General features: G+C 40.1%; 1 protein-coding gene across 3 annotated transcripts in view; it reads left to right on the forward strand.

The window, feature by feature from the left end:
- Positions 1 to 16,637, forward strand: part of MCMDC2 (minichromosome maintenance domain containing 2) — a 52,747-nt gene that overhangs the window by 18,794 nt on the left and 17,316 nt on the right. For 2 of the 3 annotated variants that reach the window (XM_005563459.5, XM_073998876.1), the window contains 5 exons: positions 1,691 to 1,896; positions 6,982 to 7,148; positions 7,588 to 7,767; positions 12,346 to 12,488; positions 16,345 to 16,454. In XM_005563459.5, the coding sequence (XP_005563516.2) occupies positions 1,691 to 1,896; positions 6,982 to 7,148; positions 7,588 to 7,767; positions 12,346 to 12,488; positions 16,345 to 16,454 (806 nt within the window). Of the gene's footprint in view, positions 1 to 895; positions 1,011 to 1,690; positions 1,897 to 6,981; positions 7,149 to 7,587; positions 7,768 to 12,345; positions 12,489 to 16,344; positions 16,455 to 16,637 lie in introns of all 3 variants that reach the window. The other variant, XM_073998877.1, reaches the window with a different exon arrangement.

The raw sequence follows: 16,637 nt of genomic DNA on the forward strand, positions 1-16,637 counted from the left end.
ATTGCACTAGGAAGCTATAATTTCTGTGGCAAGGATTTGAAAGCTAGGCTGAGGTAATCATGTTCCTTTTTCAGAATTTAAATTTGGAATATGAAGAGACTGAGGCAATTAGCAAAGAGGTTAGAAACCAAAATGACATATCAAGAATTGCCATGAGACAGACAGGCGCCTCATGCCTGTAGTTCCAGCTACTTGGGAGACTGAGCAGGCAGGCTTACATGAGTCCAGGAGTTTGAGGCTGTGTGTGCTATGACTGTATCATTGCATTCCAGCTTGTATGACAGAGTGAGACTCTGTCTCTTAAAAGAAAAAAAAAAAATTTGGCTGGACACAGTGGCTCTGTCTGTAATCCCAGCGCTTTTTGGGAGGCCAAGGCAGGAGGATCATTTGAGCTCAGGAGTTCAAGGCCAGCCTGGGCAACATGGTGAAACCCATCTCTACAAAAAAAAAAAAAAAATTTGAGCCGGCACGGTGACTTGTGCCTGTGGTCCCAGCTACTTGGGAGGCTGAGGAAGGAGAATCGTTTAAACCTGGGAGGTGGAGGTTGGAAGCTGAGATTGTTCCATTGCACTCCAGCCTAGTGACAGGCAGAGGTTGCGGTGAGCTGAAATCATGCCACTGCACTCCAGCCTTGGTGCCTCAGAGAGACTCAAAACAAAACAAAACAAAAACAAACAAAAAACCCCACAATTGCCATGATACAGAAACAGCAGAGTGATAGTTTTGATGGGACGCTAGAAAGCCTAATGCAAAAATTCTGAATAGGCAAAAGAAAGCAATCCATAAAAAGAAGGCCTAATTCAAATGTCATCTCTCTATAACTTTCTCTGATTCCCTTCCAAGAAGAAATAATACTCCCATGGATGTTCTTTTGTTGTTGTTGTTTTTGAGACAGTCTTGCTCCGTCTCCCAGGCCAGAGTGCAGTGAAGTGATCTCGGCTCATTGAAATGTCCACCTCCCAGGTTGAAGCAATTCTCCTGCCTCAGCCTCCCAGTAGCTGGGATTACAGGTATGTAATTACAGGCCCAGCTAATTTTTGTGTTTTTAGTAGAGACGGGATTTTGCCATGTTGGCCAGGCTGGTCTCGAACTCCTGACCTCAAGTGATCCGCCTGCCTCAGCCTCCAAAGTATTGGGATTACAGTTGTAAGCCACTACACCTGGCCACCATGGATGTTCTAAATACTTTTTTTTTCTTTTTTTTTAGATGGAGTCTTGCTCTGTCACCAGGATGAAGACTTTTTTTTAGTACTTATCACATTGTGTTTTAGTTTTTTATATCTCTCTTTTTAGACTGTGAGCTTTCTAAGTTAAGGTCCAAGTCTTGTATATAATTTTGTTTTGTTTTTTGAGACAGAATCTCACTGTGTCACCCAGGCTGGAGTGCACGATCTTGGCTCATTGCAAGCTCTGCCTTCCAGGTTCAAATGATTCTTGTGTCTCAGCCTCCTGAGTAGCTCATCCTCCTGTAGTAGGACTACAGGCATGCACTAGCACGTCTGGCTAATTTTTGTATTTTCAGTACAGATGGGATTTCACCATGTTAGTCATATATATTTTTATCCCTAGCACAATAGCTGGTGTATCACAGGTGCTCAGTAAACATAGAATAAAATTAAATTTAATGTAACACATTGTGACTTTTGAAAATTAAGTAATAGTAATGAAAAGTTTATTTTTTTTTCCCTAGGCTTCTGAATTTTAGCATAAACCTTGTTCCCCGTGGCATACGTCATCTAGTCTCTGCTGAAATTTTTCCCACTCTATCCAGGAATAAGTATGGAACTGGAGCAGTTAGCATTCAGGCTGGCAGTGCTCTGCTAGCTAAAGGTGGTATCTGCTTTATAGGAGACTTGGCCTCACACAAAAAAGATAAACTTGAACAGCTTCAATCAGGTAAACAATATTTGTAAAATTAATTTTCACCTGTTTAACTTATACTCTCATCCATGTTGAGATACTTAACAGTTAAGATAGTATTGCAGATGTTTGAGGGTTTGAGAAATTATGTTAGATGCCATTTCTCATTTTGGTTTTATAAGCAAAAACAGAAATTTAATGTGCAAATGCACAGTTTTAGCCTTTGCTCTCAGTGTGCTAACACATGAGCTTGTAATGGACCAGATTTATTTCCTCTTCTTGTCTTATAGCATTAGCTACCACTTCCAGTATAAAGTTGAAAAGTGGTGTTAAGAGAAAGGACATCCTCACCTTGTTCCTGATCTGAGTAGGAAAGCTTCAAGTTTCTCACCATGAAGTATGATGTTAGCTGTACATTTTTTGTAGACATTCTTTATCAGTGGAAGTTCTTCTCTATTCCTAATTTTCTGAGGGTTTTTTTTTAATCATAAATGGATATTGGATTTTGTCAAATGCTTTGCTGCATCTGTTAATATGATGATGTCACAGGATCCTTCGGGTGCTGCTTTTCAAGCCAGAAACCTCTATGTCCAGCAGCACCTCTGCTTGAGTTTCACTCCTGCCTGCTGGGCATGTTCTGCTCACTCGGCCCAGCAGGCTGCACTTGGCTTACACTACCAGTCCAGATCCCATGCCTGCTGAGGGCAAGCCAGGAATGGAACAGCGAGGGGGTGTGTGAGTGAGCAAGCACAGGGTCCAGCCACTGCACATAGCCAGGCATGCCGGCTGCTGTGGCAGGGCAGGCAGCTCCAGGTGCTGGCACAGGTGCTGGCTTCATGCGTGGCTGTAGCTGGAATAGGCATACTGCAAGTGGCTTCTACTGAGGGCCCCGGTGTCTGGATGAGGGGAACAGGGTGGCACCCAAAAACTTGGAGACACCAGCAACAGTGGAGCCCCAAGGGGTTGCAGGGAAGCATGCTACAGGTCTCTCGTTCCTGTTGCCCACAGCTCAGTGGATGGGGGGCACATGTTAACAGCTCTTTCAGTCCACTGCCTCACTCCAGCCCATGGCTCCTGGGCTGGCCCAGCACATTGCTACTTTCTGTCATGGGACAGCTGCCCAAGGCCGACAGAAGGCAGGAGGATTATAGTGTTACAGCTCTGACTCAGGAAATCCTGAGGTCTGGGCCTCCAGAAGGGTCATTGATCTTCAGTCCCGCAGTCCAACAAAAAAGAATGTGTCACCACTCATAGCTCAGCAAGCTGACTAGGAAAGTGTTACAGCCCTTTTTGTTCCTGCCTGCCACTCAACAAGCCTGCCAGGAGAGTGTCATAGCCCTTTTTGCACCTGCCATTCAACAGGTCCCAAGTTCTTGTCCCATGTCCAGGAAGAATTAGCTTATGTGGACAACTGGAGAGTGAGCAAGGTGGAGAAGAGTTTTATTGCATGGCAGAACAGCTTTCAGTGGACAGGAGACCCGAAGTGTGTAGCTCCTACCCACAGGCAGGTAGTCCCAACCTGTGTCTGAGTCTGGCTGACTCTGGGGTTTTTATGGGCTAAGAATGGAGGAAGTACATGCTGATTGGTCCATGGGTGGGCCCAGAAAAACACCATCTGATTGGCTGAAAGGCATCAAGGACATTTTCACTCCAGGTGGTGGACTCCACCCAGAACTGGCAGCCTGGTTTTCAGGCTTCAAGCTGTCTCTTGCCTGAAGATTGGGTTCCACCAGGGACCTGCCCCTCTCTGCCCAGGAACCTGTCTGCCTCCTGCCATCATCAATCATATGATTTTTCTCATTTAGCCTGTTGATATGATGGATTACATTAATTGATTTTTGAATATCGAACCGGCCTTGCATACCTGGGATAAAGCTTACTTGGTCATGCTGTATAATTCTTTTTCTACATTGTTGGATTTGATATGCTACTATTTTTGTTGAGGATTTTTTAAATCTATGTTCATGAGAGATATTGATCTGTAGAGTTTTTTCCTTATAATGTTGTTGTTTGGTTCTGTATTAGAGTAATGCTGGTTGGGCCAGATTTATAACTAGCAAGGATATGGACAGCCATGGACTGGGCAAAGAGCAGTCAGAGCCTTGCCTTCTTGGCATACCAGCATGAATGTACAAGTGTGCTCAGGGCACACAGCATATTGCTTCACTTTATAAGAGAATACAGAAATTAGCTGTGCCCAGTGGCTCACACCTGGAATCCCAGCACTTTGGGAGGCTGAGGCAAGAGGATTGCTGGAGGCCAGGAGTTCCAGACCATCCTGGGCAACACACTGAGACCCCATCTCTACAAAAAAAAAAAAAAAAACAAAAATCAATAAAAACAAAATGAGGGTGTATTAGTCTGTTTTCATGTTGCTTATAAAGATATACCTGAGATTGGACAATTTACAAAATAAAGAGGTTTATTGGACTTACAGTTCCACATGGCTGAGGAGGCCTCACAATCATGGTGGAGGGTAAAAGGCACGTCTCACATGGTGGCAGACAAGAGAAGAGAGCTTGTGCAGGGAAACTCCCCTTTTTAAAACTATCAGATCTTGTGAGACTTATTCACTATCACGAGAACAGTGCAGGAAAGACCTGCCCCCATGATTCAGTTACCTCCCACCAGGCCCCTCCCACAATACATGGGCATTCATGGTGAGATTTGGGTGGGGACACAGCCAAACCATATCAGAGACTATAGAAATAGACCCACATTTTATAGTCAATTGATTTTTGACTACAGCACCAAAGTTAGTCAGTGGGAAAAGGAGTTTTTCTCATCAAAGGATGGTGGAACATCTGGCTGGTACAGAGGAGGGCCTCAGTACAACTGCACTTGTTCCACACTCATGAAGCTGGCCCTGCTAGTATGTCCTCTCCCCACAAGAGCTTGGAATATGGTTTAAAACTCTGCTGTCATCATCTTCAAATTTTTAATAATTTTATCTTTGTAGTATAAGGAAGTCCCATGAGATAATGGACTTGACTGTGAGTAGAGGAGACACATGGATGCCTGTTTTTACTGTGCCTTCCTGCCCCATTTCATACAGCATTTGTGATCACTATGCAGCTTTCATAACACACTCAATTTGTACTTTCTTTGATTGTTGCTGGACTCCCATGTGTCATAGGTGCACTATAAGCCAGTGCCTATAGTTCCATATCAACACATTTTCAACTGAGTAAGAGGGAGTGCTAATAACCCCAAGTGGCCATGCTTTTCATTTGAACTAGTGTGCTTCTAATGCAGAAAGAAGGCAATGGCCTTTCAAGAAACACACATTACCAAGTAGCCCTATCATCCTCTTTCTTACTTGGTTGGTTCCCTGTATTTGCCAACCACTTACACTGAAAATGATGACACAGGAGGAAAGGGAAAGATAGGGCAAATCCATAGCCTTGTCTTTTCAGTCATTCCTCACTTATCAGTAAGCTGAAGGTAGAGAGTGTTGGTGAAATGTATGCATATCAAGAAGTAAAATAAAAATTGTTTTGTGCAGTATTTCCACTGTTCTGGTAAAAACAAAATACATATGCATGTGCAAAGTACTATCGGTTCCACTTATAAGATAAATGCACATATATTTGCATTATACAATATAAAGATAAAAGTATTGTACAATATAAAGATAAAAGGTAAAATTTATGGCAATATAAAATTTTAATTTTTCTTTATTTAGAATGGCAATACTACTATTACATTTTTTGTAACAGTTTTATTGAGATTCACACATCATACAATTCACCACTGAAAGTATACAGTAAAGTGCTTTTTATTATATTCACAGAGTTGTGCTACTATTACCACTAACTTCAGAATATTTTCATCACCCCAAAAGGAAGCCCCATACCCATTAGCAGTCAACCCCCAGTCCCTGCCTCCCGTCACCTACTCCCACACAGTCCCTAGCAAACACTATTTGTTTCTGTTTCTGTGTATTTGCCTATTCTGAACATTGCATAGGCAGTCTTCCCTCAGTATTCTCCAGGGATTAGTTCCAGGGCCTCTGCAGATACCAAAATCCACAGATGCTCAGGTCCCTTATATAAAATGGCAGAGTATTTGCATATAATCTATGCACATCCTCCCATATACTTTAAATCATCTCTAGATTACTTATAATAGTCAATACAATGTAAATGCTTTGCAAATTATTATACTGTGTTGTTTTTTATTGTTGTTATTGTTTTATTTATTTATTGAATATTTTTCATCAGCCGTTGGTTGAATCTACAGATGCAGACAGACCTTTATATATAGATGGCTGACTATAAATGGAATCAAATGATACGTGGTCCTCCGTGATGGCCCTGGCCTCTTTCTTCTTATTCTCCTTCTTCCTTCTTCTTTCTTTCTTTCTTTCTTTTTTTTTTGAAACAGGGTCTTACTGTGTTGCCCTGGGTGGAGTGCAGTGGTGTCATCATACCTCACTGCACCCTTGAAGTCCTGGGCTCAAGCAGTTCTCTCACCTCAGCCTCCCAAGTAGCTGGGACCACAGTAACATGCCACAATGCTTGGCTAATTTTTTGTAGTAACAGAGTCTTGCCACGTTGCCCAGGCTGGTCTCAAACTCCTGGGCTCAAGCAATACCCCCATGTCAGCCTCCCAAAATGCTCCATATTTTTTGTTTGGGTTTTAAGTGGGAGGTGGAGGGACAATGAATTTGGTTTTGAACATGTTGAATTTGAGATGTATTTTCCCCCAGTCATTGTAGTTCATATTATCTCTGGCTTTTCCTCTTTCACTCCCACATGGATGGCCTGCTTTCTATCATTTTCCCCACATAAAAGAACATGATTTAATTTTAGCCTCTCTTGTAAATCTGTATTATATGACCAATCTCTTAGCCCCCTGCCTAGTCCACTCAGGTGCCCCGCCACAATTCCAGCTATGTGCTTTGGACTCCTGGTTCTCATCAAGTCATGGGACACATAAGGCTTCAAATATGTATTTTTTATGGCAGAACTTAGAGCATTGTCCTGCAAAACAATCAAATTTACTTTCTTTCACTATCCAAAGTCTGCACAGTATAATTCTATATAATATGTTATTAATTTGTAGACATTTAGACCAAAATTAACTTACATAACAAATGGATAATATCTTCTGACTTAGTTCTGGAGAGCAGAAACATCACAGTGTACATCCCAGGAAAGAAGTTTGGGGAGGATACTGATCAACAGATGACTTTTCCAGTTCAGTGCAGTTTTTGGTCTTTTGTTGATATGGATTCATCTTCAAGGAGAAATGCACAGAAAATCAACACTCTAATTGGTCAGATGGTAAGGTATATGTATATTTTATTGTTAGAATGTTGTTCAAGGAATTAAGTCACAAATTTAATACATCTCAATATTTTTGTTATTAACCTGTTTCTATACTTTATTGAGTACCAGAACTACCTGATGACTCAGTTGTTTACAAATTGTAATGTGTTTTAGCCATGTAGTGAGCCAGATATCTGCTCACTGGAAATTACTATTTGAATAGGTAGCTGGAGAGGCTTTAATGAATAATGTATACAAAAATACTCAGTAAAGAGGCTTTAAAAAATCAATCACCAAAAAGTTCCCAGATTATTAAAAAATTACCTTAAATTATAATTAATATGATAAATAACGAATAATAACAACATATAATAATTACTTTGTAATTAATTATTTCCAAATTGTGAAAATTACAAAGTTTAATGTTTGCCTGTTACTTTTTGGTTTGATGTAGGATTGCAGTTTGATTCCAGCTAACCTTGTGGAGGCATTTGGTTTATTGATTAACTGCAATGAGTCATCTCCCTGCCACCCATTTCTTTCTACTATGCAACATACTTTGAAGAAAGCCATTAATCCTGAAGGGCTGCTTTATGCAGCTTCTAGACAGTTCACAACTGAAGATTTTGAAAAGGTAAAGATAGATAAAACGGTTACCCAGAATGCCTGTGCTAATGTTTCTCAAATTATATAGAAGTCCTTTTGAGTGCTGGATTTTCTTTATTTAGAATTATTTTATTCCAACTTGTTTCCAGCTTTTAAACATTTTAAGGACATTGCATAGAAGTTACTTAGAGTTAGGCTGGTGTGGTGGCTCATGCCTATAATCCCAGCATTTTGAGAGGCCAAGGCGGGCAGATCGCTTGAGGCCAGGAGTTCGAGACCAGCCTGGCCAACACAGTGAAAACCCTATCTCTACCAAAAAATACAGAAATTAGCTGGGCGTGATGGTGGCTCCTGTAACCCCAGCTACTCGGGAGGCTGAGGTAGAATCGGTTGAACCCAGGAGGTGGAGGTTCCAGTGAGCCGAGATCGCACCACTGCACTCCTGCCTGGGTGATAGAGTAAGACCCTGTCTCAAAAAAAAAAAAAAAAAAAAAAAAAAAAAAAAAAAAAAAAAAGGCCAGGCGCGGTGGCTCAAGCCTGTAATCCCAGCACTTTGGGAGGCCGAGGCGGGCGGATCACGAGGTCGGGAGATCGAGACCATCTGGCTAACACGGTGAAACCCCGTCTCTACTAAAAAATACAAAAAACTAGCCGGGCGAGGTGGCGGGCGCCTGTAGTCCCAGCTACTCGGGAGGCTGAGGCAGGAGAATGGCGTAAACCCGGGAGGCGGAGCTTGCAGTGAGCTGAGATCCGGCCACTGCACTCCAGCCCGGGTGACAGAGCGAGACTCCGTCTCAAAAAAAAAAAAAAAAAAGAAAAAAAGAAAAAATAGAGAAATTATTTAGAATTATTTAGGGCTATAATTAAAGAAACAACTGTGTTAGGTAATGAATATTAAAATTTTCAGTTTATTTTTGTACCACTGTCCAAATCAGCACAGCTGACAGAATCTCAATGAAAGAAAACCAACATAGAATTTTTCTATGGAAAATTATAATAGGCTATATAGATATACAGTTATTTACATTTTACTGTCTATTCAAAGGGATTGTCCTCAGATGACTACCTTCGAGTCCTGACTTTAGGGGATATATAGCATGATTCACTAACCCATTTTAATTAATTACCCTGACATTATCAAAACATATGTGACATATTCAGAGAACCTGAAAGTAGGTGATGTAAATTTAGTAATAATTCTCATAGCTATTAAAGGTGCTCACATATTTACAACTGAAACCTTTTTAACTACTCAAAAATCTGTCCAAGTAGAGTTCACTTGTCTGGGTATGATAGATAAAAGGCAGGGGATGTCAGAAAGTGGAGGTCTATGAGTCATTAAAAATTTTTTTCGTATCTATCTTCCTTGTAAGCATACTGCATGAGTAAAAGGTTGAAAGGCAAAATCGACTTAAACATGAATTATGAACATTGTTTATTCACATAGATTAGAATAGAAAAAAGAATAATATTTATAATATAATAAGGTTTTGGTTTTGGTTTTATTATATAGGAAAAAAGTAGTCTGTAGGAATTAGGATACTAAATATGGACAGGCTAATGACCCTGAAAAATGTTGCCCATTTTTTTACCTGAGAAACAAGCCAAAACAATCTAGATTTATTAATTATTCAGGTATTAACTGGATACTTCACAAATATGAGCCTATTTCCATTCTTTTATATTCTCACAGGTATATAAATTTTCCCTTTAGTTTATCATTTAATTAAAATTAAAAACAAGATACAGGCCAGGCAAGGTGGCTCAAGCCTGTAATCCCAGCACTTTGGGAGGTCGAGGAGGAGGGCAGAAACCTGAGGTAGGGAGTTCGAGACCAGCCTGACCAACATGGAGAAACCCCATCTCTACTAAAAGTACAAAATTAGCCAGGAATGGTGGCACATGCCTATAATCCCAGCTACTCCAGAGGATGAGACAGGAGAACAGCTTGAACCCGGAAGGCGGAGGTTGAGGTGAGCCGAGATTGCGCCACTGCTCTGCACTTCAGCCTGGGCGACAAGAGCAAAACTCCGTCTCAAAAAAAAAAAGATGCATAAAATAGTTAAGGAACAACTTAAGTGCTAAGTTAAGTGGTGCTGACTCAGGTATTTTAGGAATTCAGAAAGTAAGATATCAGTATAGAATGCAGAAGCTGGGAAAACTTCATGGAGGAGGCTGGACATCAGCTGGCTGTAAGAAAGGGTAAAATTTAGATGCATGAAGGATGGGTGTTCTAAGTAGAATTAACAGTAGGAGTAAAGACATAAAAGTAGAAATTAGTATACATGGAAAACGATAAGACCAGCTTGACTGGAGCAAAAATTGTATTTTGGAGTCATAGGATTTTGGCATATTTACAGTAAGTCTTGCACAGGCAAAAGATTTTATAGTTGGTTTGTCAGACTATAGAGAACAGTTGTAGAGTGAACTGTAAAATAGTAAAAAGTAAAATAGTAAAAATGATTTCTCTGGAAGATAAATCTATTACACAAATCAAAGTGGATGGAATTTGTTGCAGTCTGAGCTCTCCAGAACAGACTGAGATGGAGTTTAGTGTGCCAATGTGTATTTGAGAGGGCTTTTCTGTCAATACCTGAGGACTTTATAAAGTCCTCCCCAACTTCTGCCTCAATCATTCATGTGATGTGGACTGTCCTGAGGCAATCCCCGAAGGGGCTGACAGAATCTCAGTAGCTGGGCAACAAGTCCTTTCATGAAGGAGGATATTGGTGGCTCATGATCGTGCCATCTTAGAGAGAACTTAGAGAGGGTTATTGATACTATTAATAGTATATCCAGTTCTGAAAGCCTGGAGAGAGTTGTGGAGAATAAAGAAAATAAAGAAGCCAGGATATATATCCAATCCAGGACATGTCCAGTCTAGGAACATGTCTCTGTGCTTTGCTTTTCTTTTTTCTTTTCTCGCTCTGTCACCAGGCTGGAGTGCAGTGGCGCAATCTTGGCTCACTGCAACTGCACCTGCTGGGTTCAAGTGATTCTCCTGCCTCAGCCTCATGAGTAGCTGGGACTACAGGCGCCTGCCACCACACCTGGCTAATTTTTTTGTATTTTTAGTAGAGACGGGGTTTCACCACGTTGGCCAGGATTGTCTCGATCTCCTGACCTCGTGATCCACCCACCTCGGCCTCCCAAAGTGCTGGAATTACAGGTGTGAGCCACCACGCCCAGCCATCTCTTATGCTTTTCTAAAGGTTAAATTTAAAATATAAATTTTAGGCCGGGCACGATGGCTCACGCCTGTAATCCCAGCAATCTGGGAGGCCGAGGCTGGCAGATCACCTGAGCTCAGGAGTTCGAGACCAGCCTGGCCAATATGGTGAAACTGTGTCTACTAAAAATACAAAAAAAAAAAAAAAAAAAAAAAAAATTAGCTGGGCATGGTGGCGCACACCTGTAGTCTCAGCTACTCAAGAGGCTGAGGCAGGAGAATCACTTGAACCAGGAGGCAGAGGTTGTAGTGAGCTGAGATCATGCCACTGCACTCCAGCCTTGGCGATAGAACAAGCCTCCATCTCAAAAATAAATAAACAAAATAGGCCAGACGCGGTGGCTCACGCCTGTAATCCCAGCACTTTGGGAGGCCCAGGTGGGTAGATCACCTGAGGTCAGGAGTTTGAGACCAGCCTGGTGAACATGGTGAAACCCCATCTCTACTAAAAATACAAAAAATTAGCTGGGTGTGGTGGTGCGTGCCTATAATCCCAGCTACTTGGGAGGCTGAGACTGGAGAATCGCTTGAACCCAGGAGGCTGAGGTTGCAGTGAGCCGAGATCGTGCCATTGCACTCCAGTTTGGGCAATGAGAGTGAAACTCCGTCTCAAAATAAATAAATAAATAAAATATAAATTTTATAGTTAATAGCAACCTTTCTCCAGGTGTAGATAGTGTCAGAAAAAACAGCAACCTTATTATAGTTAATTTTTCCTGTAGTTATCTGAATTGAAAAAGTAGAAAATAACTAGGATAGTAAAAAATTTGGAAATTATGTCACAGAGGACTTTGGGAACTAGGAATCACTGACTCTGAAAGAAAAAAAAAGCTCAAAACTCAGAAAAAACAGTGATAATCATTGTGTTGCAGAATTATTCTCTACCCAAATCTTATTCAATCACCAAAGCCCACCTTCAAAGCAGTTAACATAATGTTTCCCCTCATACCAAATGTTAAGTGCTCTTTAAAAGGAAGGAAGGGAAGTAAGGAGGGCAAGTAGCTCTAGGCCAATGAGAGAAAGTTATGAGGAAAAAACTGTCAGGTGATTAAAGCTATTCAAAGGAAAATTAGCTTCTGAGGGAGGTGAGCCTTTCACTGGGAGCAAAGACATTGTACAGTCATTCAAATATATTGCACAGAACATTTTTGCACTGACAGGGAGGAGATTATTCTGGGTAAACTTTAATATCCTTTACAAGTATAACACTGTGATATTTAAAGTGTTCAGTGACTTCAGAATAGCCCCAGACATTTACTCTTTTTTATGTAATAAAATATGCAAACATGTAAAAATAAAGTGCCAGTATACTTTTGATTTCTGTTATATTGATTCCATAATAAAGCTTGATTATCTTGGATTTTTCACACTTTTTAGCTACTGGCCTTTGCAAAGAATTTGAATGTAGAATTCAGCTTGGAAGCAGAAAGAATGACTCATGGCTATTATCTAGCAAGTCGCAGAATCAGAACAGACTCTATATGTGGATCAAAACTGTCGGCATCTGCATTAAAATATCTGTAGGTATTCAATTCAAGATTTTAGAATCAGCATTGAGTTACAAATGATGTGTTTAATTAAATTGCTAATTTACCTATTTCAATTGTTTCTCTGCTTGACTGCTAGTTGGTTTGTAAATGGCCTTGTTCCAAAAGGACTAAAGGCTTCACAATTCCTTTTGTTATATCATGTTACATCATTTTAATCTCTAATAATTTTTTTACTAAACTAATTTTTATTGGATGCCACATATGAGATATGGCTGAGGAAAGTGCACTGATTTCAAATGCAAATCCTTGTTTTTAAAAATGTGACTGTTGGCTGGGCATGGTGGCTTACACCTATAATCCCAGCACTTTGGGAGGCCGAGAGGGCAGATTGCCTGAGGTCAGGAGTTCAAGACCAGCCTGGGCAACACAGTAAAACCCCGTCTCTACTAAAATACAGAAAATTAGCCAGGCGTGGTGGAGCGCGCATGTAGTCCCAGCTACTCGGGAGGCTAAGACAGGAGAATTGCTTGAACCTGGGAGGCAGAGGTTGCAGTGAGCTGAGATCACACCACTGCACTCCAGCCTGGGCAACAGAGCGAGACGCCATCTCAAAAAAAAAAAAAAAAAAAATGTGGGTGTTGGCCAGGCACAGTGGCTCATGCCTATAATCCCAGCACTTTAGGAGGCTGAGGCAGGCAGGGTGGCTTGAGCTCAGTTCAAGACCAGCCTTGGGGCTGGGTGCAGCGGGTCACACCTGTAATCCTAGCACTTTGGGAGGCTGAGGTGGGAGGATCATTTGAGCTCAAGAATTCGAGACCAGCCTGGGCAACATAGTGAGACCTCATCTCTATTTAAAAAAAACAAAAACAAAAACAAAAACAAAAGCAGAGCAGCCTGGGCAACATGGTGAAATCCTGTCTCTACCCAAAATACAAAAAACTAGCTAGGCCTGGTGACAGGTGCCTGTAGTCCCAGCTAGCTACTCAGGAAGCTGAGGTGGGAGGATTGCTTGAGCCCATGAAGCGGAAGTTGCAGAGTGCCTAGATGTGCCACTTTACTCCAGCCTGGGTGACAGAGTGAGACCCCTTCTCAATTTAAAAAAAAAACAAAAAAAAAGACAAAACCTTGCCTAGTGGCTCACGCCTGTAATCCCAGCACTTTGGGATGCCAAGGCAGGCAGATCACCTGAGGTCAGGATTTTGAGCCCAGCCTGGCCAACACTGTGAAACCCCGTCTCTACCAAAAAAATACAAAAAAAATTAGCTTGGGGTTGTGGCGCATGCCTATAGTCCCAGCTACTCGTGAGGCTGAGGCAGGAGAATCACTTGAACCCGGGAGACCGAGGTTGCTGTGGGCCAAGATTGCATCACTGCACTCCAGCCTGGCGACAGAACAAGACACTGTCTCAAAAAATATATATATTTTTTCATATGTAAACGGAGACTATGTGAGTTCAAATACAAAACATGTTTTTCCTATAGAGAAAAGAACATTATGAGAAAATAGAACTTTTAAAGCCGGGCGCGGTGGTGCACGCCTATTATCCCAGTACTTTGGGAGGCCAAAGGGGGTGGATCACCTGAGGTCAGGAGTTCACGACCAGCCTGACTAACAGGATGAAACCCCATCTCTACTAAATACAAAATAATGAGCCAGGTGTGGTGGCACATGCCTGTAATCCGAGCTACTTGGGAGGCTGAGACAGGAGAATCGCTTGTACCTGGGAGACAGAGGTTGCAGTGAGACATGGTTGCGCCATTGCACCTGGGCAACAAGAGTGACACTCTGTCTCAAAAAAAAAAAAAAAGCAAACAGTATAATTTGATCTGAGTATTTTAAATTTTAATTCAGGGAATAGCATTATGTAATGCAATTCTGTTTTCCATTTTGAAACATTTATCAAAGAGTTGACTTCTACTTGGCTTATCTTTAGCATTTTTTCAGCTCTATGAAGATAAATATACAGTTGGGGAAATTAACTAAATATATCTAAATCTTACAGATTTATACTTGACATTTTCTGCCAGTTCTTCATCTGTCTTATTTTATGTTGCAGTTTTAACAATGTATTTATTTATTTATTTATTTTACTCCTGGTTCTACTTCACAATTATTTTGAGATTACACTTTAATACTATATCAAATAAAGAAATGGTCTCTCAATAGGGGACTGTTTAAACTATGGTACAGCTACATCACAACACAGTGAAGCTGTGATGCAGCTATTTATTCAAAAATAAAGTAGTTAATTTTAATGTAATTCTACTTTTTCACATTGTAGAAATAAATACTAAGGGTGGTTTGTGAAACAGCAGAGTAAATGAACCCTAGCTAGAAGAGTCATAAACCTTGAATTTTTCCCCCATTTCTATAGACAGGTACCTAATTACAAGCATCTTTGCTTTTCTAGAGAAGTGGAGCTGAACAATACTTTCTAAAGGCTCTATACATATTCTGTCCCGGTCAACATTTTTAGAAGGATCTTGGATGAGGACATCAGAGACATGATTATTACATTTATAAATGAGCAATATTGGAGAGAACTTCACAAACTTGAATTGTGATCTTAATCTAACAAGAAGAAAGTTAATAGGATAAATGTAAAGCCCTCTGTTAGATGCCCAGACTCTGTAGTATAAGTGTGAATTGATGAGAAAATGGTAATATGGCTTAATATGAAAAGGATTTGATATTTCATTATTTTTATGTTTAATAAGAGTAAATAATGTAATATGGCTATTAATAATACTGAGAGTTGGGGTCATATTAATAGAATATATATCAAGAGCAACAAAATGCTAGTTACGCCTCATCTCTACTTTGTGATAGTCAAAACCGCTGTTGTACTGTACTGAAAAGGAGTATTAACCAAATCAGGTCATGAGGAGAGTAACCATCATGGTGAGGAGCTGAAAGTTATGTCTCATAGCATAGTAAAGGAACTAGAAATATTTAACTTGAAGGAGAGAAAACACGGAGCAATCGAAAAGTTATCTTTGCATATCTGGAGAGCATCATATTAAGAGGTCTCAGCAGACAGAACAAGAGACCTGTGGGTAGAAATTGCAGTGAAACTAATTTTAGCTTAGATTGATAGAATCTTGGTTATAGTTAGTTATGGTTATAGTTAGTTGCAAAACTTTCAAATGCCTTTACTTATCTCCCTTTTATAGCTGAGTTTCAAAAAATCTCATACATTAAATGATTTATACAAAGTCATACAGCTAGTAAATTCTAGAGACTCAGCCTAGGTTTTCTGATTCCCAAGTTCAGCAATCATTCAGATACATCACATTTGCTTAAAAGAGATCTTTCAGTAATGGAAGTTGGTTAAAAAATTAAAAATAAAGGAACGGATTGCCTCATGAAGCCATGAATGCTAGGAGAGGTCCAAAAGATACTGGTAAACGAATAGCCCAGGATGTTGTAGAGGAAATTTAGTTTTCTGATGAAAGTTTGAACTTTGAATTCGAAGATCCCTTCCAATGCTGAAATTGCCAACAAAAATCTTGGAAATCTATGAGGATTTTAGATAAATGAAGGATTAAAAGAAAAAGTCAAGGATTTGTCTGTAAAAGATATTTAGTTAGATTAATTTTCCCAACTGTGTATTTATCTGAACAAAACTTCGGGAGGGGAGTGTGGAATGATAAATAAAAGCCAGGATGGAAACCAATAGGATACTTGTTCTGGAACAGTCTATTTAAGTTGGTAGGAAAAAAAAATTAAAGAAAAGAAACTAAAAAAGAAACTAAAAATTTTTTTAAAGTAAGAATATGCTTTAGGTGTGGCTAAGGTTCACATATGTCTTGGTTTGTTCCTGCCAAAATATATATTATTTTTATAATATCAACATATTTTGATTGGCAACTATTTTCTTTTTTAGCGTTTTCCTATCTGAAGCCCATGCACGACTGAACTTAAGGAATAAAGTGCTTAAAGAAGATGTGCTGATTGCAGCCTTACTATTTGAAACATCCCTCACATTGAAATATGGTAATGGATTCAATTATTGATGATTACTACAAATAACTATATTTAACCTTAAATATTCTTAATTGGTTAAATTAAAATGTTACATATATTTTTTAAATATTATTTTAAAGAATAACAAATCACTACCAGGTAAGGCCTGTTTTAATTTGGGCATTTATTAACTGTTTCCGGGTAGTATCATCA

Source organism: Macaca fascicularis, chromosome 8 (assembly GCF_037993035.2).
Source record: "Macaca fascicularis isolate 582-1 chromosome 8, T2T-MFA8v1.1".
Classification (NCBI taxonomy): domain Eukaryota; kingdom Metazoa; phylum Chordata; class Mammalia; order Primates; family Cercopithecidae; genus Macaca; species Macaca fascicularis.